Source organism: Cladosporium halotolerans (assembly GCF_011745625.1).
Source record: "Cladosporium halotolerans strain TM138-S3 chromosome Unknown Sca21, whole genome shotgun sequence".
NCBI lineage: Eukaryota > Fungi > Ascomycota > Dothideomycetes > Cladosporiales > Cladosporiaceae > Cladosporium > Cladosporium halotolerans.
In genome coordinates this window covers 410,264-432,964 of record NW_027191472.1, presented here as the reverse complement: position 1 = coordinate 432,964, position 22,701 = coordinate 410,264, and the positions used below count along the sequence as shown (strand labels likewise).

The following is a 22,701-nucleotide window of genomic DNA, read 5'->3' as shown; positions in this document are numbered from 1 at the left end:
CAACGCTGCGGGACTCGCGTGTCTCCGCGTCGCGTGCCGCCGCGTCGCGTGCATTGCGTCACAACCCACCAGAAGGGCACAGGTCTCGGCTGCGCGCTGATAGGGTCAGGGTTGGGGTTACGAGACGAGATCTGGAATTGATCACATTCAATTCCAAGAAAAATACAATGTCTGCAGACAGTCTGCAGACAACAAGTAATTGTCTGGTCTGCTTATATAATGACTTTGCCAATGTCTGTTTGTCTGATTACGTGATCAGACAGACAGACAGTCTGTCTGTGTCTGTCTGATGAACACCCTGACTAGCAGCCCTGAAAGCAAGTCAGCTGTTCCTGTATCTGCGGGTCTTCTCCGTCCACCTTTGCAATTGGATCTACGCCGGACTCGCCATCATCGTTGTCTGGGCCTTGATCTTTACCTTTGTCTTCATCTTCCTTTGCAATCCGGTGCAGCAGCAGTGGTCATTGGAGCGCATCGGCCACTGCATGGATCAGATCGTCGTGCTCAAGTCGCTGATCATGACGAACATCCTGACGGACCTCTTCATCTTCGTGCTCCCGATCAGATCGGTATGGAAGTTGCAAATGCGGAAAACAGAGAAGCTGGCCGTCATCTCCTGTTTCGCTCTCGGCGCAGCGTAAGTTACCAACAGGCCAACCGAGATCGCAGAGAAACTAACAAATGCAGCTGCGTGATCATCGGCATTGTCCGCTTCTGGCAGATCTTCGTCATCGACCTGATCGGCAACCTCACGGGCACGTCGCTCACGACGTTCATGCTTTGCTCCATAGAGTTGATGCTTGCTGGGCTGTGCATCAACATCCCAATGCTGCGGCCATTCTACCTACGCTGGAGGGCGAAGCACAAGTCTTCTGCGGCTGGCAGCCAAGACTTCCATTCGGCGGCCCTCAAAGCATCCCGGACGAACCCTTTGGAGGAGGGCAGGCATGGACAAGGACACACTACGTGGATCGAACTCGTAAGTCGAGATAAGCATCTCCCACATTCGATGTCTAATAGCTTACCAGGACGACCAGGAGAATGACAGCAGTCACGACGATGATGGAAGTTCGGAGCGCAAGTTGACTAGGGACCAGCCCGCGGTCATCCATGTGTCCAAGAACTGGTCGGTCACTTAGGAAAAGAGCCGCAGAAACATGATCCAAGAAAAAGTCCGGAGCGCGTTAACACACGACTTAGCTTCAGTCGGCAAGCAGGGGACACGCGACTGGGATAATGAACGAGGATTGGACAGTGTGACTTGTAGCTAAGCGCTTCAAGCCGGTGGATCCGTTTTGGCGAAATGTGTCAGTCTTCCCAGAGGTCGAAAGGCGGATACTCATGGCTCAATGCGGCTATTTCAAGACGGTGCCCTGTCGTCATCTGCTCTCGCAAGAGCAGCGGTCTGGATGAAGCGACTGGGGAGCATGTAGCGCTGTAATTGTAAACCACCTCGCAAGTCTGCCGAATGCGCAGCACAGGTAACGGCTGTTCGTCGCTTTGCAATATGTTTCCCATGGTCGTGCGGTCGAAGCGCCTTTGTACAGGGCAAGAAACATGCTTCACAGAACCGGTCATTCTCGCGCAAGAAGTCCTGCCTCCTGCTTCGAGTTCCGCACCACTGGTCATCCACCCACCAGCATGAGGCTCAATGGACCTAATTATGTAGCAAGCAGTGCCGGGGTAATGTTGCTGTTCACATTACGGATTATTATGCGATGAAGGTTGATATTGGTGGGGAGAGCAGCGCTTCTGAAGTGGCCGACGGGCAGCTGACGATCACGTGGCTTCGCGCAACTTTCAGTCACCTTGCCGGTCTTTTCTCCCAGCAAGTTGATGCGCTTGGGCTCCTACGTGACAATTATCCGCTCGCAAGCAACGTGTGCATTTGCGCGCATTCGCATTCATCTCCTCAGTAGGTACTGTAGGTGTCGCACGCGACGGCCGTCACAACCTCCTCGGTCTGGAAGTTGTCTGGAACACTCCGCATACAACTCCGGCTCCGGGACACACCTCGGCCACGTGTCTGGCGTTCGCTGCGTCTTCCCTCGCTCGCCTCTTCGCTCTGCGAAACACGAACCCCGTGGGGCTCGCTCACCTCAGCGGATACTCTTTGCTAATGACAAGACTCTAGAACGCGAAGAAATGGCGCGCAAAACTCCATTCGGCTCGGTGTGTGTTCCTTGGCCCACACAATTACGTGTGCCCGCAAATTCTCCAGCCCTGGGGGAAACTCAAGACAGCACGTTTGGCACTAGCCGTTCGCTGGGAACGTTGGCCGATCGCCTAGAGAGAAGGGCTCTTCTCATCTCCTCGAGTGCTGACTTCGGAGTCGCTTTGCCACGGCATAAGGGGTTGCGGGAGACCTCACCGGAGCCTCGGAACAAGCGCTCGTCGTCACACGCCCGTTCTCTCGGCGCCGTGACTCCCGTCGAAGGAGCACCAAGACATGAAGATAAAGCTTCGGCTACCAACGCCCAGACGCCGCGTTACTCGAAAAAGAAGCGCGTGCCGACCATGGCTTAGCCAAGTGGAGCAAAACCCGACATCGTGCCCAATCATCTACTGCGTTCGCCGTTGACAGGCGGTAACTGGTAATATTCCATTGAGCGAAAGTACCATTGAACAAGCACAAGACAAAGTCGAAGTCAGCACCATGGCGGCAACGGCGTTGGACTGCGCGTACGACTTGGCTGCGCTGCCCTTCTTTCGTCCCGACCTTATGCTCCTGCCCTCCTTCTACCATCCATCTCTACAATGACGTCTCACCCCGAAAAGCCAGACATTGACGAAGAGCTTGCGGCCATTGGCTCCAACAATGGCGGCGAAGTTCAGGATGCTGTCTTTGGAGCTGCCGAAGAGGGAGGACCTAACTATCGCAGTGTCACCTGGGTCGGAGCCTCCATCCTTATGATGAAGTCTGAGATGGGCATTGGCATCTTGTCCATTCCCGAAGCCTTCGGCACCCTCGGCCTTATTCCAGGGATCTTGGTCTTGCTCGCTATCTCTGGCGTCACTACATGGTCGTCCTACGTTGTCGGTGTCTTCAAGCTGAAGCATCCTCAGGCTTATGGCTTCGCCGATACTGCTGCGATCATCTTCGGACCTGTGGGACGTGAAGTTGCCTCTGTTGCTTTCTGCCTGCTCTGGATTTTCGTCGCAGCGTCCGGATTGCTTGGTGTTTCTATTGGGCTTAATGCGGTCTCTACCCATGGCACTTGCACAGCCGTGCTTGTTGCCGTGTCTGCAATAATGGGCTTTGGCGTCTCGAGTGTCAGAACACTTAGCAAGATGAGCTGGCTTGCCTGGGTGGGAATGATCAGCATCGTAGCAGCAGGTCCGTACAGTCGTTTCGAGGCGCCGATTTGATCGCTAGCTAATCCATACTTCAGTCTTCTCTCTCACTGTCGCCGTTGGTGTACAAGACCGGCCTGCAGAGGCACCCCAGGAGGGACCCTACGTTTCGACTTGGAAGCTTTTTGGCAACCCTACTTTTGCCGATGCAATGGCAGCCATTGCCTCGATCATCTTCGCATTCTGTGGCGTTCCGGCCTACTTTTCTGTCGTCTCCGAGATGGCAGACCCGCGCCAGTACCCCTATTCTCTGGCTCTGTGCCGCGGCGTCGCGACAGGCGTCTATGTGACCATCGGCATTGTCGTTTACTACTACTGCGGCGACTACGTTGCATCTCCTGCACTAGGGTCTGCTGGCGTTCTAATGAAAAAAGTGTGCTACGGTCTAGCTCTCCCTGGCCTCATAATGTCCATGACCCTCTATCTCCACGTAAGTTGATGGAGACGCGGCAAGCTCTATTCGCTCGCTAACAAGTCAAAGATCACTGCGAAGTACATCTTCATCCGTCTCCTCCGCGGTTCCAAGCATCTCACCGCCAACTCATTCACCCACTGGGCTACTTGGCTCGCATGCACCGCTATCACCACCATCATCGCATACTGCATTGCAAGTGGCATTCCAGCCTTCGGTGGCCTCGTGTCACTCGTCGGAGCGTTATTCGGAACCCTGCTTTGTTTTCAGCCGGAAGGCATCATGTGGATCTATGACAATTGGCACTCACATGATCGGGGCTCTACGCGGTGGACCGCTATGGTTTGCTGGAGCATCTTTGTTATCGTGCTAGGAACCTTCTTGATGGTCGCAGGCACATACGGTTCCGTCGTTGGACTGATCAATACGTTTGCTGAGACCGACGGGTCTGCCGCCTGGAGTTGTGCAGATAACAGCAATTCCGTGTGATTCGTTCGCGACGTTCGGGACTGTTTTCACGAGATGAAAAGCGGTATCCTGGTGACGGGTCGCTTCCTATACACGATAGACGATCAATCAATGAGTTCACATCATTCTTCCGCACTCGCTGGCTTCGAAGAAAATCGAGGACTGACGGCCATAATGCGATATCCGATTTCTTCCGGGAAACCCGTGAGCTTCATTTGCCAGATTTGCTGCAGATCAAGTATCTCGAAGCCTTGGACGCATGGAAATTTGGTTCACGGACGGACATCGGAACATTCTGCGGGTTTTCATTATCCCAGTGTAGGCAATGCCTGTGATATCACATGCAAGCAATAGGCCAAGGCGATATTGCTGCCGCTGCTGCCGCTGCTGCTTCCTCAAGTAAGCCGGCAACCACCAGGTTATAAGCTGGCCCTGCTCGCCGTATGCTGGCGACCTTAGGTAAGGCTGTGGATCCCATCGACAACGATCATCGCCAGGGAAGAAACTGCTGCAGAACTCTTTGAGGCTCCCTCACTGCAACATTTCAGGTTACTCTCCTGCCTTCCATGTCTATAAGATTAGAACAGCAGAGCCTCACTTCTCAGCCATGAGAAACCGCCTGCAAACTTCACTCCACAGCAGATCCCGGCCATCATCGCCAGCCTCTTTCTCCGCCAATTTCAACATCTTTCCCCGTCTGGTCTCCGCACCCATGTACTCATCAAACCCTACAACGCTCAGACCCTCCTTCCCAACGACCATGGCTTTGCCCTCATCTTCCGTCCACGCGGGCCAAGGCTCCTCGCCCTTGACCGAGAATCTCAAAACCCTATCTCTGAGGTCCGTAATCGCGGTTCTGTATTCGTCTTCCAGCCACTTTTCGCAAGACCCCAACATCGCGATAATGTCCCAAGTGTGCGTCGCACACTCCCCGGCGGGCAAGAAGCCTTCGAAAGGGCTGCCCAAATCAAACAAAAGCAAGTAGCTCTTGCCGGGAAAGCCACTGACCTGGGCCAGAGAAGCGGCGAAAAAGCCAATATCAGTTTCGAATTGGCAGATCTTGCGGAGAGCCACGGGATCGTCGTCGGTTGTTGTGATATTGTAAAGATCTAGGAGCTCTTGTGGGTGCGACAGACCGGAGCTGTTGGCGATGTCAAAAAAAGCTTTGGCGTGGCCCTTTCGATCCTTGTTCTCAATCATTAGGTTGTACGAGATTCCGCCGTCATACGTGGTCGAAGAAACGATCTGAGACTCTAGACCAGCAGAGTCACCGCTTTTGTGAGACAACGTCAGCAAGATATCCAACAAATCGCTTAGGTCGCAAACCGCAAATTCTCACTCACACGTTGCTCCAAGCCGCAGGAGTGCTCATCCTCTTCATGCTGGCATCCGAGTATGGCAACATCTCGCTCTCAACACAAAGCAGCCCAACACCCGCTGCATCTCTGATCCTTCCAACATCAACCTCCTTCAACTTCTCTACAGCCTCTTCCCTCCCCACGCCGACCCCCATCACCCCCGTCTTCTCCGCCAAGCTCCAAAACTCCGCCTCCTTCTCCTTCCCATCCTTTACAGGCATCGTAACCAAACTCCCACTGAAGACCACCCTCCGCCTCCAGACATTCTCGAGCCCAGAATAATCATGCGCCGTCAAACTCATCCCGCCCGCACTCTGGCCCAGCGCTGTGATCTCGCCAGCATCCCCTCCAAAACCAGCGATAAACCTCCTTACCCACTCGAAAGCAATTCTCTGGTCATACAACCCGTTATTCTCCGGCACGCTATGTGCTCCAGGTAAATGCGCAAAGCCTAGCGCGCCGAGGCGGTAGTTGACGCCGACAAACACACAGCCTTCCGCCTGCTCCAAGGCCTGCCGACACAGAGTGGAAGGATCGTAGTAAGGCCTCGTTGTGGAGCCGAGAAAGAACGCGCCCCCGTGGACGAAGACAAGCACGGGCAAGTCGTTTCCTGGCCTCGCATGCGCGGGAACGGTGATGCTGAGTCGGAGGCAGTCTTCGGATTGCTCTTCGTGGAAGCCATCTAAGATCTCGGGAGGGATCTGGCAGCCTTTGACCTCATTGGCGGGGGCGTCGAAGGGCTGAATGCTGGCGGGCGGGATGCCCGTTGCGTCGTAGGCGTCGTGTAGGCCATTTCCAACGCTTGTTGAAGCTGTTCTTGGGAGCTGCTGCAGAAGAGACGAGCGGGCGAAGCGGTGAGGTATTGTAGCATAGGGGATGTTAGTGAAGCGTAAGAGTCCGTCCCTTAGGATGCCTTTAATGGAGCCCAGGGTCGGGTGGTGGAATGTATTTGCGGTCGCCATTGATCGATGGTGGTGAACTTGTCCAGAACAATGCTTTTCATGGAAGACTGATCCTTCAAGGGCAGGAGAATCCAAGTCAGAAAACTTTCGGCACCCTCTGAAGTCTCAGATATAGGGTTTGCATGTATTTGTTGCATACACAGTCCAGCGTTGGTTCATATGTTTACTACAAGCGTCATTGATGGCACATGACATCACGCGCTACGGCTGCCAGGCATCTAATAGTGGGTTAGGAGCCATGTCTCGTATGTTTTTACCACTGTCTTCGATGGTTTTGTGAGACAGATATCACAGAGTTCGTGCAGTATACCGCAATCCTTCAAGCAATGGATTTTTGAAGTTCGATCCAGTGCAAGCCGTTGGCTGCATCGCTTCGATGATGGATGAAAATACGACGCCCATCAGGATCGTGCCCAATCGGAAGAGCCTGCAAGTGAGCAAATGCCGCCGAGACGTGCTACTCCGAACGATATTGATCATAAACTCATTTCCATTCCTCCCTATCTGCTAGCTTCTAGCGCCATTCGCTGAACGCGGCAGTGATTCAACCCACCGCACCCTCTGAGGTATCCGAAGTAATCATTGCACGTACCGATCGTTGTATGTTCTCACAATCCTCTAGTCAAACATCTTCGAGTACGCCTTCCTCTCCTTCGCCTTGCGGTCGGCCGTAGCCTTCTTGACAGCAGCGAGCTCATTCTTGATACCGGCGTCGGCGGGCGCGAGCTTGCCGGCCTCCTCGAGGAACTTCTGCGCATCTTCCTCGTTCTTCTGCTCCTTGGCGACTACACCCTTCCTGAAAAGGGCCTTGGCCTTCTCTGCGTCCGAGATGCCCTGAATAGCCAGCGCGTTGTCGGCAGAGCGGGTCGCATCATCCAGCTGCCTAAGCTTGTACTGCAGAAGGGCAGAGTTTGTGTGCAGGCTGATGCGCAGTTTCTGGAGCTGAGGGCCAAGCTCGGCGGGGTCGCCTTCGATCAGAGCCGGGTATTCCTGCAGGTAGCGGAGAGCCTTCTGGTATTTGCTGAGGCCGAGCGCGAGCTCGCCGTTCTTGAAAGCCTTGTTACCCATGCCCTTGAGCTCATCGGCGACCTTGGCAATATCCACACCATTCCACTCCTCGCCGTCGGCCAGCTGGTCGTCGGGGAAATCCTCGTAGGTGTCGCCGGTGGAGTCGGGCTCCTTCTTTGTGAACTCCTCGAGGGAGACGCCCTGGGGCACCTCACCACAGTCCGCGATCACGCAGGCCCTGGTGGGCTTGTCCTGGTCGCCGACGGGCGTGTTCTCCACTTGCCTCACAACGCTCTTGCCGCTAATAACCTCGCCGAAGACAACGTGCTTGCCGTCCAGATGCGGTGTTGGAACGGTGGTGACGAAGAACTGGCTGCCGTTGGTGCCGGGACCAGCGTTGGCCATGCTGAGGAGGAAGGGCTTCTCGTGCTTCAGCTCGAAGTTCTCGTCGGCGAACTTCTCGCCGTAGATGCTCTCGCCGCCAGTGCCATTGCCTGCAGTGAAATCACCGCCCTGGATCATGAAGGATTTGATGACTCGGTGGAAGCTGCTACCCTTGTAGTGGAGGGGCTTGCCGGCCTCGCCGGTGCCTTTCTCACCGGTGCAGAGCGAGCGGAAGTTGTCGGCGGTCTTGGGAACGACATCGTTGTAGAGCTCGAAAACGACACGGCCAGTGGGAGCACCGCCGATGGTAATGTCGAACCAGACGCGAGAGCGGTTGGCGGCCATGGTGTGGAGGGTTCTTGAATTCAGTAAACAGAAGGTGTTGGCGATTGGCCAAGGAAGCACGGTAAACGCAGCGAGTGATCAATTGAGGAGGTGTAAGTGAAGGCGTGAAGGTTTCGTCGAAGCTTCCAGAGCCGCTCGCCAGCCTCGAGTGCTTGGGCCCTGAGGCTCTCGCGCGCTCTCTCGCGCCGCGTTAACAGCCCACGCAGCCCACTAGGTAAGCCCACTGCGGGGCAGCCTTCCTTAGGGTTAGGGTTATGGTAAGGCTGGGCTGGCTGAGTGCCTGGTGGAAGTGCCTGGTGGAGTGCCTGGAGGTGCCTGGATGTGCCTGGATGTGCTGCCCGCCGTGCCACAGAATGCGCGTGTCAGCTTCTCGCTTTCTCGGCTGACCCGCCTGCCTCAGGCCATACGTCATTTGCGGCGCCTGCCCCGCTGTATTTTTGGCCAGGCGCCCGCCTGCCTCGCTGTTTGCAGCCCAACCCGGCATGTGACATGTCCGCGAGCCTGCATTTCGCTCGCCAAACTCCGCCCACCGCTCGCTTAACTCCTCTTCCTACTTTTCCTGACTCCTCCTGCTGCTCACACCGACCTGCCACAACAAGGCCTACCCACCCAAACAACCCGCGTGGCCACTCCATGTTGCCGTTCAGCATCTACCTTTGCCATAACGACAGATCCCACACCCCGATACAGTGAACACTACCACAAACTCTGTCAGCAAACAGAAGTCGCGGACAGGAAAAAGACAATACAAAAGCACCCCACGGGCAGCGACCCGATAGACATACTCCCTCGGCCACCGCCACATAGGCCAAGCTCCCGCCATGCACGACCTGCGCAAGCAAGTGCTCCTGGAGAGCAAAAAGACAACCTCCCGCAAGGCCGCCTCGAGAGCCCACACACCGTCGGGCAGCAAGCCCACGTCTCCGACGCACTCGCGTGGAGGCTCCGCCGCACCCTCTCGCAACGTGTCTGACGACGAGAGCGAGCCAAGCGAGTGGGGCAGCAACAGCATCGACGACCTGCTTTCCGAAGGCGGCTACGACGTACCTCAGGATGCTTTGACCGCCGACCTTCACTTGCGCATCGAGCAGATTCTCGACAGGAAGCGCAGCTCTGTCGACGGCAGAGAGCTGACCCTGAACGCCTTCACCTCCGATCTCATCCGGCACTATGCAAAACCTGAGATCCAATCCAGGATGAGCGATTTGCTGCCGGCTGTCCTCAAATCGCTCAAGGGTGGTCAGTCTGAGCGCGAAATTGCTCTGAGCTTGAAAGCCATTGCCCTCATGATCGTCACCGTCCCAAGCGACACCATCTACGACGCTGTCGCCAATCCGATCAAAGCTGCCATCACCGACTCGCAACACCCAACCGTCAAAGTCGCCGCCATCCACGCCATGGGCGTTGCCACTTTCTACGGTGGCGCAAGCACGGAAGAGACGGAAGAGATCATGGACTTTCTGCTCGAAATTGTCTCCTCAGACGGTGCGAGCATCGAAGAGGCGGACAACGCAGACTGCGTGACTGCTGCGCTGGAGGAATGGGGCTTCCTCGCAACTCAACTGGACGACATGGAGGACACCACGGAGCCTGCCATGGACACCTTCGTCGACCAGCTCGATAGCAGTGAGTCGCGGGTGCAGATTGCTGCGGGCGAGAACATCGCTCTGCTATTTGAGAAATCCTACACAGAGGCCGAGTCCGACGACGAATCTGCCGATGAAGAAGAGGAAGAAGAAGCGCGCCGCGCAGGTGGCGGCACCCGCATGATCAAGCGATACACCGTCTATCGCCAACAACATAACCTGATGCGACAGCTCGAAGAGCTTACCCGCGCCTCATCGAAGCGCATGTCAAAGAAGGACCGCAAGGCTATCCACAACGCCTTCCAGGACGTCCTGCACACAGTCGAGAAGCCGACCCGCGGCCCGCGCTACTCCACAGCGCTGGACGAAGATGGCCGTGAGTACGGCTCACGCTTGCGCATTTCTATTCACGGCGGCGGCAAAATGCTCATTGACAAGTGGTGGAAGCTGTCGCGGCTCAACACTCTCAAGCGGCTGTTGCAGGGCGGCTTTCTGACGCACTATGAGCGGAACGAGGTTGTGTTCGATTCACTGCCGGTGATCATGGAAGACGATGACGGTGATGAGTATGACTGATTGATGAACAAATGGTACGATTTCATGAATCTTGCGTGGCTCTAAAAGTGTATGCACACATGTAGAGGAAAGGTGCACTAGAGGCTAGGAGAAGATTACAGCCAATCGCAGCACATACATCCCTGTAAATATCAATTTTGAAGTATGATTGTCTCACAGTCTTCGTCTTATGGTAAATCCACAATGTCCCTTCTCGAATGCCACAGTTGTATCCTTCACAAAACCTTTATAACCCTCTCGCCTTTGATGGACCGCAGAAAGCGGCTGGTTCTGATGCACGGTAAAAACTTGGGCACAATACAGCGTGCAACCTCGCCCACGATCACAGCGCAGAAAGTCGGATCGACATTTCGGGAACAGCAAATATTGACCACATGAAGGCCTCTCATTTAATCACAACCCATGCAGCTCCAAGCGCCAACAAAGACCCTACACCCACCGCCTGCTTGAGCCAGCTCTCGCCTCCCTTAGCCATATCCCGCGCGGGCCTGCCTGATTTCTGCCGTCCTTCAGCGATAGACCCATCTTGAGCACTCGCAGGCTCAGATGGGCTCTCCTTTGCCGCCATCCTCTTTTCCTCCGCCTCCGCAATCTCAACAAACCGCTTCAGCTTCTCCAAGTCCTCCCTCCAGCTTCCATCCTCCGCATCCCCATCATCCACCTCAACGCCCTGCACATTCCCAAAAAAGTCCAAAATGCGCCTGTCCCGCGCCGCTTCCGCTCCGCCAGGGAACAAATCGTACCGCACGCCCGCTTCGCTATGCACGCGATCGAAAGTGTAGTAGTCAAACAGCTCTCCCAGCCGCACGTCTGACGCCGTCCCGTTCAGCCGCGCTTCCAGAAACTCCAGATTCGTGTACGTCCAGCGATCAATGACCGCTACGCCAACGTCCTGGTCCGCATGGTGTGAGTAGCTGCTCTGGTCTTTCGCGCTGGAGCCAGTGGCAATGATATTGGGCGTGTAAAAGGCCGGGTACATAGTGTTCGCCTGGCAGGTGTCGATCATGAACAGCAACTCATGGTACCGCTTCTTCTCCCACATCTGCTCGAAAGCGTCCGCGAGGTCGAACGAGGAGATTTCCTCCGCGTCTTGGAATTTCAGGAACTCGTTGCCGCCGTGGCCCGTCATGTAGATCAGAATATTGCTCCTGTCGTCCGTCATCAACCTCTTGCTGGAAGGCTGGCTGCTGGGCCAGCGGTCGGTCAGCAAGCGGATGAAGTTCTCCACTGTGACCTCGTTTCCGCGATAGTCCACCTCGATACCGCCCATGCCCTTCTGCTCGCCCTGACCCTTGTCATCGTATAAATCTAGCAGCCGACTCTTGTCATTGAATACTGTTCCAGGGAAGCTGTTACGCGGATTGCACGCCATGTCGTCGGGGAGCATGAGGATAATCTGGGAATCAGGGATGCCTAGGCGCTTGACGGTGCGGTAGAGGGAGAGCACGTTCGCAAGGTGTCGGTAGTTGAACCAGAAGCGCGATGTGCTGACGAGGACGGCCCAGTTCGAGGTGTGTGTTGCGATCGCGAAGGCAAATAAGAGCGCCACGAAGGCGAATAGGGATGTGAGAGGAGCCATGGTGAGGTTTTGGAGTAGATCAGGACAGGAGTAGGGGATGGTTGTTGCGCGTCTGTAGATGCGGTCGCGGCTGGGTATTAGCAATAGATTTGGAGCATCGCTGGAGTTCTCTGCCTCTCTATGCTATAACTAGAAGACCAATCTTCGATTCAAGGCATGTGGATTTGTTCGGAGAGACAGAGGTAATCCTCCAGAGGTTGGCGATAGGAAGCTGTGAGATGGATTGGTAATGGAAGGATTCCCAGGGTCTGGCATGTGAAGTCGCCGATCCCACAACTTTCTCCAGGGACATCGTGGGGAATCCCTCCATTGCCGATCGTCACTCCATGCCCTTCGATGATCGTTGAAATGCTTGCATTCTCTTTTGCAGTTTGATTCCCTCCTGTCAAGAGTCTCAGTCCCTGATTTGATGACGAAGGGCATTGCATAGGTAACTCGAGCATTAGACGCAGCAGATTAACATGTCAGGTGCGTGACTGCATACAATTACATTCGATGTTAATCGACATATGATTACACTGCAAGTGTTACGTACTGTGACTTTATCGGGAATTTGCACGTAAAGCACCCAAGCGCGTTCATTCAAAGGTGTGCTCTGATACCAGATCGGGAAATTGATGCTAACAGAGAACTACAAATGCGGCACCTTCCCACTCGCTAACCCAAGGTTGACAATGCTTACCAGACCTTCTCCCAGGATCAGCCCACTCGCAAGAACAATGATGGGCGTTTCAGGCCTCTGTCTCCATCCAGTCCAATAGTAAGCGATCAGCCCGCCAGCCGTCCGCGCCAGCGTGAAGGAGGGTGTATTATACATTCCTACCGCAACAGCGATGCCGCCAGGCACGTACGGTACCCAAGACGCTTTCTTCGCAGTCCCGTAGATCCGGATGGCGGTAAGAATAGCCCAGATGGCCGCAGCCGCGGCTGCGAAGCTCGGAACCATGGGCGGGAGTCCTTGGCCCGTGACGAGGCGCGCGGTGAAGATCCAGACGTAGGCTGTTGGGACTTGGAACAGGCCGGATGGGATGGTGTAAACGCTGGTGTAGAGTTTGTAGACGAGTGCGCTGACCACGGCGCCGACAGCGGAGCCGATGAGTTGGCCATAGAATTGCGCTTTGGGCGAGGCGCCCAGGAGATGGCCTGTCTTGAGATCCTGGAGGAGATCGCCGGCCTGAAGGGCGCCAGATTCGGAAATGGCACCTGCAAGGAGATTGATGACGACAGAATTGGGATGATCTTTAGGTGTGGCGAGCGCGAAGAGGAGTTGCGTGAGTTTGGAGATGCCTGAGACGGGGTTTAGATCCGTTTCTCCAAGCGCACGGACGCCCATGATGCTGAGTAGCAAGGCCAGGAGCAAAGCGAACAGCGTCAAAGAGATCGAAATCATGCCCCGGAAGGAAAACTGGACGGAGAAAACACAGAATCCGAGCGAGAGTAGAAGCCCAATCAATGTTGTCTTGACACCGATAAGGTGTTCGGGCGGAGCGTCGTATTCTTCGTCTGGATCGTCGCCTGCCTTTGGCGGCTTCGAGGCTGCGTTACCACGGCTGGCGTCCGCGATGTTGTCTGAGAGATTTACTGGAGCATATCCGTGAGCTCTGGAGTTGGCGATGTCTCTCATATGTCGCTTGATGCCTTTAGTCCGGACAGCGTCAATGAAGCCAGGACCGTATTGTCTTCCGTAGAATATTAGAGGACGTATGACCAGCCATCCTAGACTTACGATAGCGTCCGCAAGCATGATTGCCAAACTGACCCACACGATCCAGCCCTTGGAGCCAGTATTCCAGTCGCTAACATCACCACTCGCCCATCCTTGGTGCTTGGCTAAAGGTGAAAGGACTGCCCATCCAAGAAGAGCACCCAGAAGCATGTGTATCGTCGTGGCAGGGCCCATGATGATACCTTGGCCCACGTAAGCAGGTGAAGGATTGAGTGACCAGAGCCAAGTGTTCGCCATGTATGTTCCAAGGAAAGGAATACTGTGCAGTTGTGGAAGGAAGTAAGATAGAAGAGTCTTTGCAACCTGTATTAGCATACCGAGAAGAGACGGTTAACAATCGAAGACTTACATATACACCGCTGATAGCGAAGGAAAAAGTGAGCAATCGTATCTGTCGTCTCCAATCGCGTTTTGCCGCTTCATCTTGTGCTCTGTTATGATCGCCATCGTAGCTGTCGCGGCGTGCTTCGCCCATCAAGGCTCTTCCTTCCTCTTCATCCTCGTGCTCTTCCGGCTTCTGATCTCTCTGCTTTTCACCACCATGCAACACTCCAATCATCAGAGCGGTTGCTGTCCCTGACGGAAACTTCAGTTTCTCGCGCACGATGACCTCTTTCCTCAATGGCACAGCAAAGACTACGCCAAAGAAGCATATTCCGAGTGCCCAAAGCACTAGTTTTCCAGTAGGAAGCTTGAGTCCACCTGTCTCTTCCGCGGCCGCGAGCGCGTTCACAATATCCGGATCGCCCGAAGTTGAGCTCGGAGTTTCACTCGGTTTGAGCAAGAACTCCAGCGCAGGCACAACTCCCACGAAACCACATCCGAGCGGCATTGTCCCGACACTTCCTGCAACAGTCTGCACAAGAACATTCTCCACCTCGCTGAACCCCTCGCCAAATCCAAAACTAGCAAAGCCATCACCCAGCCGGCTCATCAACGCGCGCAGGCCTTTGAAGTACGCGAAACCGATCAGCGCCGAGGGCATCGCCATGCCAGAGATCCATCCTGTCTGCAGGCCGAAGTAGGTGTTGCTGAAGGCAATCAAGATGCCGATGAGCAACCCCAGCAACAGCGCGCGAAGGGTGAATTGAGGCTGTTCGGATCGGCGGGCAAGGAATCGAGCGTCAGGTTCATGGCCGATGGGTTCGTGAGAGATGGCGCGTGAGACATCGACATCGTCATTGTCGTCTTGGTAGTCATGGTAAGGAGCGTCGGGGGCACGATCGTGCGCAGGTGCGTCGCCTCTATCCGGCGCCATGGCAAGGAGAATGTCGCAACCGTGTGGTCTGGTCGTGCGACATCTCGAGCGCAAGAAGCGTGAAGAGTATTACCGCTGACGGGTAACGTGCTTCGGCGATCATGGATGACGCGATGTCTCAGGCCCACTTGCGCTGTCTGCAAAGATAAGATAAGCTTTCACACTCGGCAGTGATGAAATGGGGCTCTCAGGCCGAGGTCCTGTCTACAACCCAATGATCAATACAATCACTGGACTTTGCATTCGTGTTCCTCGTCTCGATGGATCAAAGACCGCACTCTTTGCCAGGTAATCAGTTGTTCGTTACGGGCGCTCCGAGAACTCGATCTTCCGGACTCATCAGCCGAAAACGGCAAGCAAAACCTTTCTACAACATGCCCGGAGCTGCGAACAACCGTTTGATGAATGGGATACCATGGGATTAATAGAATGTTTGTGAAAGAACCGTTCGAGGGGTAAAGGTAAGGTAGTCTACCGACATCTGTGGTTTGGAAGCTCGCGGATATTTCTCGCATTTTTTAAATCATGGCCAAGGGTCTGATTCCATGGCGTCACATCGCCACCCAACAGCAACATCATTAATAACTCGTAAGAGCGGATGCGATCGGACAGAGTATTTGGTTTGAAATGGGTGAAGGCTTCCGTGATGCAACAGGAGCTTGAAAGGTCGAAAGACTATACGATCTTAGAGAGAAACACAAACCTGACGCGATCAGCGTCATGTGTGGTGATCCACGGACATCCAGCATGCGAGCGTCCCGTCAAATTCACGCATGGTGGTCGGATTCGGAAGCGCTGCCCGTCCAGACGATTGTGACACACTACAGGTTGCCCTGCATAAAACACCCTTGCCAAGCCGGCAGCCGGTTGGTGCGCAGGGCTGCGGCTATACTGTACCGCCAAGTGACCCCTGTCACGCGAGTGGAGCGTATCGCAAGAAGGGGCTGCTGACATACATCCGGGGAGGGCATGTGTTCGTGATGTCCCGTCCAAGTGTCGAAGCATTCGCCGCTCGCGACGTGTTGGCAATCAGGTACCGCAGGGGTTGTTCTCACCGGGACTTAACCAGGCTGGTAAGCTGGAATGCAAACAAAGGTCAGGAGCTTACGTCTTCCACACGCGCGGCTTCCCGACCAGGTTTCACGCTGATTGACGAATGGCGAGTGGGTCGTTTGTGCCCAGGCGAAGGAATATCGTACAGATGGCCAAGCTCCGCCAAAAGCATGCGTGCTGGTACCGTCCATGCGCATTGGTTACGGACTCTCAAACGCCGATGCATGAGTCTTGCGTTCATGGGCTGATGCTGGAGCTATGCCTGCTCGCCAAACGTGAGGTCAGGTAAGCACTGTAAGGGACCCAGCTAATGGGGTATGCCTCGCGCGCGCCCGGCGTCATCGGAACGAGAGTGAGGCGCAGTGGGAGTCCCCGGTATGAAAAAGAGCCCTGGACCTCATGCGATAAGGCAGGCGCCAAGCTCAGCGACACGCTGGGCTCCCCTTTCACATTCTATGAGCACTTCCCGGTCCACCCAGTCCAGGTGGTAGTGTGCAGACCATCGTTACTGTCTTTCTTACCCCAAGTCGTTTTTCATCATCATCATCAAAGCAACGACCGTGCATCTCGCCTTCCCAAGTCAGGGTCGTTTCCCTTGTCGTGCCTTGATGCATGAACCGGAGTTGGAAGGTGGCAACGACATCGTTCTGGAGCACCCAACGGCATTCTCATCATCAGTCATCAGTCTTGGAGCATCGCGAAAGCGCGGTCAAGACAGCTTCATTCCGAGGGTGGACTACCGCAAAGCTGGTCGCAGCACATCCATCTCTTCCGTCATCCTGGACAGCGCAACATCATTGAAGACATTTTATTGATGCCCAATATCTCAACTCGAGGAAAGCTGTACAAATCGACATGGCCATGGGTGAACCGCAACCGAGTCTCTCACATCCACAGCCTACTGGGTTATCACCCGATAACACAGGCAGCGACTCATACCATAGCCTTCGCAAAAGCGACGAGGACACGAAGGACAGTCTCGACTCATCCTCCTCGGGATTGACTTCAACTTTACTGCAAGGGTCTCCAGAGCTGGAGGCACAGGTTTCGTCGCTCGTACAAGATGCCCCAGAGAACCAAGTGCCTCGCGGAACCAAGATCATATTTATAGCGTTGTATCTCTTCCTAAATTTGTCACTCACGCTGTCGAACAAGTCCGTGTTGAGTCAGGTTGGTATTTTCTTCGGAAGCCACCAAAATCCTTCTGCTGACATCCAATCAGCTCAGCTTACCATGGCTGTTGACCGTATCGCACACTACTGCAACATCAATCGGCACATTTGCTTTAATGGGGACTGGCTACCTCAATCTCACACCTCTCAGTCTCCGCTCGCACCTCACCCTCCTTGCATTTTCCATCCTCTTCACGCTCAACATCGCAATCTCCAATGTCTCCCTTGCAATGGTATCAGTACCCTTCCATCAGATCATGCGATCCACCTGTCCTGTTGTCACCATACTTCTCTACCGCACCATCTACTCTCGCTCCTATAATACAGGAACGTACGTATCGATCGTACCACTAGTACTCGGAGCAGGCTTGGCTACTGCTGGCGACTATCAGGCCTCCGGACTGGGATTCCTGCTCACATTGCTCGGTGTCTTCCTAGCATGCATCAAGACTATCGCCACGAATCGCCTCATGACCGGACCACTGGATCTATCCGCCATGGAGCTGCTCCTTCGAATGTCACCACTGGCCGCCATACAATGCATGGCCTACGCCGCACTCACAGGTGAACTTTCCGCACTACGGAGGTTTACGCAACTGGACGGCGGGTTCACTTGGTCGCTGAGTATTGCGCTTCTGCTCAATGCTTGCGTGGCTTTTGCTCTGAATGTCATATCGTTCCAGACGAACAAACTGGTCGGAGCGCTCGCTGTGACGGTGTGCGGGAACGTAAAACAAGCTTTGACTATTCTTCTGGGCATTGTTGTGTTCAGTGTGCCGATTGGTGTAACGAATGCTACCGGGATGTTTGTGACAATGATGGGCGCGGCGTGGTTCAGTAAGGTGGAGCTCGATAACAAGGCATCTCGATTACTGGGTGGTACTTAGGCTATGTTTGAATACATCAAGGGGTGACCTCAAGTATGCCAGTCGCTCCTGGGCAGAGTTATGGGAGCTGTAACGAAGACTTTCTTGATGATATTCCGCGCGATTTGATGAAGCAAACCTCTCCAGGGACTTCCCCAAGCACTGAAACCGCCTTGACTTCAATGTAGGACTTGAGAGCAGGAGGCTTCAATGAAAATCGCGCACAATCATGCTGTCTACTGTGCAGCGGTGGAGTTTTTGCATCCGCAGCATTAGCAAGCAACCGGCGGAGACCAGGGGCATGCAGAAATAAATTGCCCTAAGCAAACCTCAGAAAGTCACAGCGAATTAGCATTCCTCCCATCTGCCTCGGAGAATCGATTTTGTTAGAGCATGACAATCAACATGAACCCCGAGAGACTTCACAACACCTCCGGAGATTTTGAAGAGCAAGTCATCACATCTGGGCTTCGGATCTCGGAGTTCCGGCGCGGCCCGCTCGTTCCGCAACCTTCCCCGGACTGGCGTCTCGACTTCGTCCAACATTTTTCGTTGTCGAAGGTGGAGCAACCATATACTGGTTGCATTTGCGCCATTTTTGTGATTTCTTTGGGCTGCAACTGAGTACCGGAGATGGCGCAAGATGCGGCTGCAGGAAAAAAGCCTAAGTCATTTGAGGCGCTGACACCGGAGCTCTCATCATGGATCCTCGATTTTGCGCAAAGCAATGGCTTTGAGCGTACGACACCGGTGCAGGCGATGGCAATTCCTCTCTTGATGGGCAACAAAGATCTCGTTGTCGAGGTATGGATGGACACAACAAGCTTATGGCCATTCTACTAACATCCCCCTAGGCAGTGACCGGAAGTGGCAAAACCCTGAGTTTTCTCATCCCGATCGTGGAGCGCTTGCTCAAAGCCGACGAGCCGAACAAGAAAGGTTTCGTGCGCTCAATAGTGGTTGCCCCGACGAAGGAGCTTGCAACACAAATCTACGATGTAATGAAAGGATTGCTTGAGTTCCACCAGCCTTCGGCCGCATACCTCGCGTACAAGAAGGTTCACTCGAAAGATACAATGATGCTGGACATCGACGACGAGGAAGCTTCAAGACCGCCACCTGGCCCTTACGTTATTCCACAGCTTCTCACAGGAGGACGAACGAAACTACCGGAGGATCTTGCGACCTTCTCGGACATCAACCCGAACGTTCTCATTGCGACACCAAGGCGTCTCGTCGAGGTGCTTAACTCGTCGCGAGTGATCATCAAAAGACACTGGTTCGACTTGCTGGTGTTGGATGAGGCAGACAGACTTTTGGACGCGAACTTCAAGGCAGACCTATCGCAGATCCTCGACACAATACCTAAAGAGCGCCGGACTGGTCTTTTCAGTGCCTCAGTGTCAGCAGCTGTCGACGAGCTTGTCCGGGTTGGCATGCGATATCCTTTCAAGATCAGCGCTAAGGTTCGAAGTAAATCTGGAGCCTTGGACAAGCGCACACCGGAAGCCTTGAAGCTCTGCTATGCCATCGTCAAATCTACGCACAAGCTTCCCATGCTTAAACGTGTCCTGGCGGACACAAAAGCACAGAAGACAATCGTATACGTCTCAACCCGCGCCGGCGTGGACTATTGGGACCGCATCCTACCAGCCCTGCTTGGTGTTCTCGTCTACCCGATGCATGGTGATCACAAGACAGAGATTCGCAGCAAGAACCTGCAACGATTCACGGACGCCACAGAACCAGCGATTCTCCTCACAACAGATGTGCTAGCCCGTGGTATCGACATTTCTGATGTTGACATGGTTGTCCAGCTAGATCTACCCAGCCAACCGAAGGACTTCATCCACCGGTGTGGCCGATCAGGACGCGCAGGCAAGCGTGGCCTGGCCATAACATTTTTCAGCCAAGGCAACGAGGAAGACTACATCAAATATCTGGAGGTGCAGGGCATCAAGCTCGAGCCTTACCCCAACACACCCACCATCTCCGAATCAGAAGCCTCCCAGATGACATCAGCCATCAGATCTCTAGTCATGCAGAAACGCGAACTGCACGACCGTGCGGCTAAAGGATTTGTGTCTTCCATCCAAGCTTACAACAAGACCATCCCTGCCGATATCTTTGACGTTCGCAAGATCGACTGGCCGGAAACAGGGAAAGCGTGGGGTCTGTTACGCTGGCCCAAGATGCCTGAGCTCAAGCGTCATTACCCTGAGGCAGCGGCTAATCGCACCCTGAGCCTCGACATGCCCGCAGAGTTCGACCTCAGCGCGCTTGCGTACGCGGATAAAGCCAAGGAGGAGAAACGCCAGGCAGACAATGCGGCAAGAGCGCGCGGCGAGCACCCTGAACTAAAGGGTAAGAAGGGCGGCAAATTGATGGAGCAACAGAAGCGATTAGAAAAGGCTTGGAGTGGCAAGAAGGAGGCGAAGGCTTTGAGGGAATCGAGAAGGGAAAGGAAGGACGTCAGAAGAAAGGCAGACCGAATAGGCAAGATGTCTGACGCGGAGAAGCAGAAAGAAATGGAGCTGCAGGCTATGATCGCGCAGGTGAGAGAAAGAAATGCGAAGAAAGAAGAGGCCGGCGAGGAGCAGGAGTTCGAGGGGTTTGATGACTAGTGTAATGGTAGTTCATTGTATAGCAATACCCGGCGAAGCCACCCGAATTTTACCGCCAATGGCAACCTTTTCTTTGCCGTCAGGAATTGCTGGATTGCATCAGTTCAGCAGGACATTGGCTTCATCGAGTCTGTTCATCCACGGTCGGCTTTGGGAACGACCGTTACAGCTTGCCCGCAAGTGATCGCCAGCGGAACTTCGCCCGCTGAAGCAAGCCGAAGCTCTCAAGCAATTGTCTCTTTCCCAACCCCTCGCACTCCAATGCCGTCTCCATACGTCTGCACAGGCTGTCGCATAGCCGTCCGCGCTCAATTGAGCAGGCGACTCAATTGCAATGTCGTTTCCAAGCGACACTTCAGCAGGCCGTCTTTCGCGCCAAAGCCCGTCCTAGACCTCAAGCACATCCGCCAAAATCCCGGACTCTACGAACAAAACTGCATAGACCGCAATTACGCCGCTTCCGCGAGGAATGGCTGGCGCATATTGGAGCTGCATAGGAAATTGGCGGACGAGCAGGCGAAAGCTGTGGATTTCAGGCAGAGGAACAAAGCGCTGAGCAAGTTGCTCGCGAAGGGAGATGACATTATGGGTAAAGAGGAGGCGCACAGGGAGGCAAAGGAGCTTAAAGCGAGCATAGCCGCGATCGCGAAGTTGGAGAAAGATACCCAGGCGGAGATGGAGAAACTGGCATTGGAGCTGCCTAATCTTAGTTCGCTCCAGACGCCTGTGGGCTCGGATGCGACAAAAGTCGGGTACATCAATGGTGAAGAGAGGCCTGAGCTCGCCGGCGAGGGTGTGAAGAGCCACGTGGATATTGGTAGGGAGTTGGACATTTTGGACTTCCAGGCCAGCGCGACGACAAGCGGCTGGGGCTGGTATTTCCTCAAGAACGAGGGCGCGCTGCTGGAACAGGCGTTGATTCAGTACGCTCTGAGCGTCGCCATGTCTCGCGGCTGGAAAGTCATGACACCTCCTAGCTTGGTCTACAGCCACATCGCGAGCGCATGCGGGTTCATGCCTCGTGATCAGAATGGCGAGACACAGATTTACAACATTGCGCATTCGGAAAGCGACAGCGACGACAAGCCAAGCCTCGTTCTTGCCGGAACCGCAGAAATCCCTTTCGCTGGCTCGCAAGCAAACAAGACGCTTAGTGAAAGTGAACTGCCTCTCAAGGTCATCGGTCCATCACGTTGTTACCGTGCGGAAGCCGGCGCCCGCGGAGTAGACACCAAGGGCCTGTACCGTGTGCACGAGTTCACGAAGGTGGAAATGTTCGCCTGGACGAAGCCGCCCCCCAAAGCCGAAGGAGGTGACCGTTTCGGAACGGAGGACGAAGACGATTTCAACATGCCTTCAGACAGCGAGGCTGCCTTCGAAGAAATGCTTTCGATCCAGACTGAGATCCTCTCTTCTCTTGGCCTACACGCCCGTATCCTGGAAATGCCATCCACCGATCTCGGCGCTTCTGCGACCCGAAAGATTGACATTGAGGCCTTCTTCCCCTCGCGAACGAGCATTGACGACGGTTATGGAGAGGTTACCAGTGCCTCCATTTGCACTGACTACCAGAGCAGACGTTTGGGTACGCGGTACAAGGGAGCTTCGGATCAACATCTGCACTGGCCGCACACTGTCAATGGCACGGCGATGGCTGTCCCTCGCGTTCTCGCGGCAATATTGGAGAACGGGTGGAGGGAGGATGAGCAGGCAGTGATTGTACCCCAAGTCCTGAGAAAATGGATGCCTAACGAGATCGAGAAAATCATCCGCCGATAATCTACGCGAGAGGTTGGCATTTAATCTGTAAAGCACGACAATGTACGATATACCTGTGATACCAACGAAGCCTCCGATCACTCGTGAGTTGTATGTCAAAATGTTTCACTGAGATGGCCAGCTCAAACCAATGGTAGATTGATGTCTATCCTTGCAGTAACTCACGATCCGTGACAACTGTACGCCGTCTT

At 54.5% G+C, this 22,701-nt stretch overlaps 10 protein-coding genes across 10 annotated transcripts; 6 read left to right on the top strand and 4 right to left on the bottom strand.

Moving 5' to 3' along the window:
• Positions 1-266: 266 nt before the first annotated feature.
• On the top strand, positions 267-1,139 carry WHR41_06543 (uncharacterized protein; the record flags this gene model as incomplete). The annotated part of the gene is made up of 3 exons (XM_069375148.1): positions 267-637; positions 688-979; positions 1,038-1,139. Exons 1-3 carry the CDS (start codon positions 486-488, stop codon positions 1,137-1,139), a joined length of 546 nt encoding a protein of 181 aa, XP_069228214.1. The 5' UTR covers positions 267-485.
• A 1,313-nt stretch (positions 1,140-2,452) lies between these two features.
• WHR41_06542 (uncharacterized protein) lies at positions 2,453-4,359 on the top strand. The gene is made up of 3 exons (XM_069375147.1): positions 2,453-3,337; positions 3,393-3,784; positions 3,836-4,359. The coding sequence occupies exons 1-3, from the start codon at positions 2,758-2,760 to the stop codon at positions 4,253-4,255; spliced, it is 1,392 nt and encodes a 463-aa protein (XP_069228189.1). The 5' UTR covers positions 2,453-2,757; the 3' UTR covers positions 4,256-4,359.
• A 469-nt stretch (positions 4,360-4,828) lies between these two features.
• Positions 4,829-6,554, bottom strand: WHR41_06541 (uncharacterized protein; the record flags this gene model as incomplete). Its single annotated transcript, XM_069375146.1, has 2 exons — positions 4,829-5,507; positions 5,578-6,554. The coding sequence occupies 2 exons, from the start codon at positions 6,552-6,554 to the stop codon at positions 4,829-4,831; spliced, it is 1,656 nt and encodes a 551-aa protein (XP_069228212.1).
• Positions 6,555-7,172: 618 nt separating this feature from the next.
• On the bottom strand, positions 7,173-8,291 carry WHR41_06540 (uncharacterized protein; the record flags this gene model as incomplete). Its single annotated transcript, XM_069375145.1, has 1 exon — positions 7,173-8,291. The coding sequence occupies one exon, from the start codon at positions 8,289-8,291 to the stop codon at positions 7,173-7,175; it is 1,119 nt and encodes a 372-aa protein (XP_069228213.1).
• Positions 8,292-9,112: 821 nt separating this feature from the next.
• Positions 9,113-10,453, top strand: WHR41_06539 (uncharacterized protein; the record flags this gene model as incomplete). The annotated part of the gene is made up of 1 exon (XM_069375144.1): positions 9,113-10,453. The coding sequence occupies one exon, from the start codon at positions 9,113-9,115 to the stop codon at positions 10,451-10,453; it is 1,341 nt and encodes a 446-aa protein (XP_069228240.1).
• A 385-nt stretch (positions 10,454-10,838) lies between these two features.
• On the bottom strand, positions 10,839-12,032 carry WHR41_06538 (uncharacterized protein; the record flags this gene model as incomplete). The annotated part of the gene is made up of 1 exon (XM_069375143.1): positions 10,839-12,032. One exon carries the CDS (start codon positions 12,030-12,032, stop codon positions 10,839-10,841), a length of 1,194 nt encoding a protein of 397 aa, XP_069228239.1.
• A 473-nt stretch (positions 12,033-12,505) lies between these two features.
• WHR41_06537 (uncharacterized protein) lies at positions 12,506-15,452 on the bottom strand. Its single transcript, XM_069375142.1, has 2 exons — positions 14,108-15,452; positions 12,506-14,052 (listed from the first exon to the last, which is right to left on the bottom strand). Exons 1-2 carry the CDS (start codon positions 15,014-15,016, stop codon positions 12,664-12,666), a joined length of 2,298 nt encoding a protein of 765 aa, XP_069228248.1. The 5' UTR covers positions 15,017-15,452; the 3' UTR covers positions 12,506-12,663.
• A 1,478-nt stretch (positions 15,453-16,930) lies between these two features.
• WHR41_06536 (uncharacterized protein) lies at positions 16,931-18,263 on the top strand (the record flags this gene model as incomplete). The annotated part of the gene is made up of 2 exons (XM_069375141.1): positions 16,931-17,239; positions 17,292-18,263. The coding sequence occupies 2 exons, from the start codon at positions 16,931-16,933 to the stop codon at positions 18,126-18,128; spliced, it is 1,146 nt and encodes a 381-aa protein (XP_069228247.1). The 3' UTR covers positions 18,129-18,263.
• Positions 18,264-18,695: 432 nt separating this feature from the next.
• On the top strand, positions 18,696-20,790 carry WHR41_06535 (uncharacterized protein). Its single transcript, XM_069375140.1, has 2 exons — positions 18,696-18,911; positions 18,962-20,790. Exons 1-2 carry the CDS (start codon positions 18,741-18,743, stop codon positions 20,729-20,731), a joined length of 1,941 nt encoding a protein of 646 aa, XP_069228246.1. The 5' UTR covers positions 18,696-18,740; the 3' UTR covers positions 20,732-20,790.
• A 202-nt stretch (positions 20,791-20,992) lies between these two features.
• WHR41_06534 (uncharacterized protein) lies at positions 20,993-22,510 on the top strand (the record flags this gene model as incomplete). Its single annotated transcript, XM_069375139.1, has 1 exon — positions 20,993-22,510. One exon carries the CDS (start codon positions 20,993-20,995, stop codon positions 22,508-22,510), a length of 1,518 nt encoding a protein of 505 aa, XP_069228245.1.
• Between the last annotated feature and the right edge of the window lie 191 nt (positions 22,511-22,701).

What these genes read in the sequence shown, in the direction of transcription:
- WHR41_06535 (XM_069375140.1), top strand. Translation starts at nt 18,741, where the DNA reads ATGGCGCAAGATGCGGCTGCAGGAAAAAAGCCTAAGTCATTTGAGGCG. An exon ending in ACAAAGATCTCGTTGTCGAG is followed by an intron (nt 18,912 to 18,961) that starts GTATGGATGGAC and finishes ACATCCCCCTAG; the next exon opens with GCAGTGACCGGAAGTGGCAA.
- WHR41_06537 (XM_069375142.1), bottom strand. Translation starts at nt 15,016, where the DNA reads ATGGCGCCGGATAGAGGCGACGCACCTGCGCACGATCGTGCCCCCGAC. An exon ending in TCGCTATCAGCGGTGTATAT is followed by an intron (nt 14,053 to 14,107) that starts GTAAGTCTTCGA and finishes CAGGTTGCAAAG; the next exon opens with ACTCTTCTATCTTACTTCCT.
- WHR41_06542 (XM_069375147.1), top strand. Translation starts at nt 2,758, where the DNA reads ATGACGTCTCACCCCGAAAAGCCAGACATTGACGAAGAGCTTGCGGCC. An exon ending in GATCAGCATCGTAGCAGCAG is followed by an intron (nt 3,338 to 3,392) that starts GTCCGTACAGTC and finishes TCCATACTTCAG; the next exon opens with TCTTCTCTCTCACTGTCGCC. An exon ending in CCATGACCCTCTATCTCCAC is followed by an intron (nt 3,785 to 3,835) that starts GTAAGTTGATGG and finishes AACAAGTCAAAG; the next exon opens with ATCACTGCGAAGTACATCTT.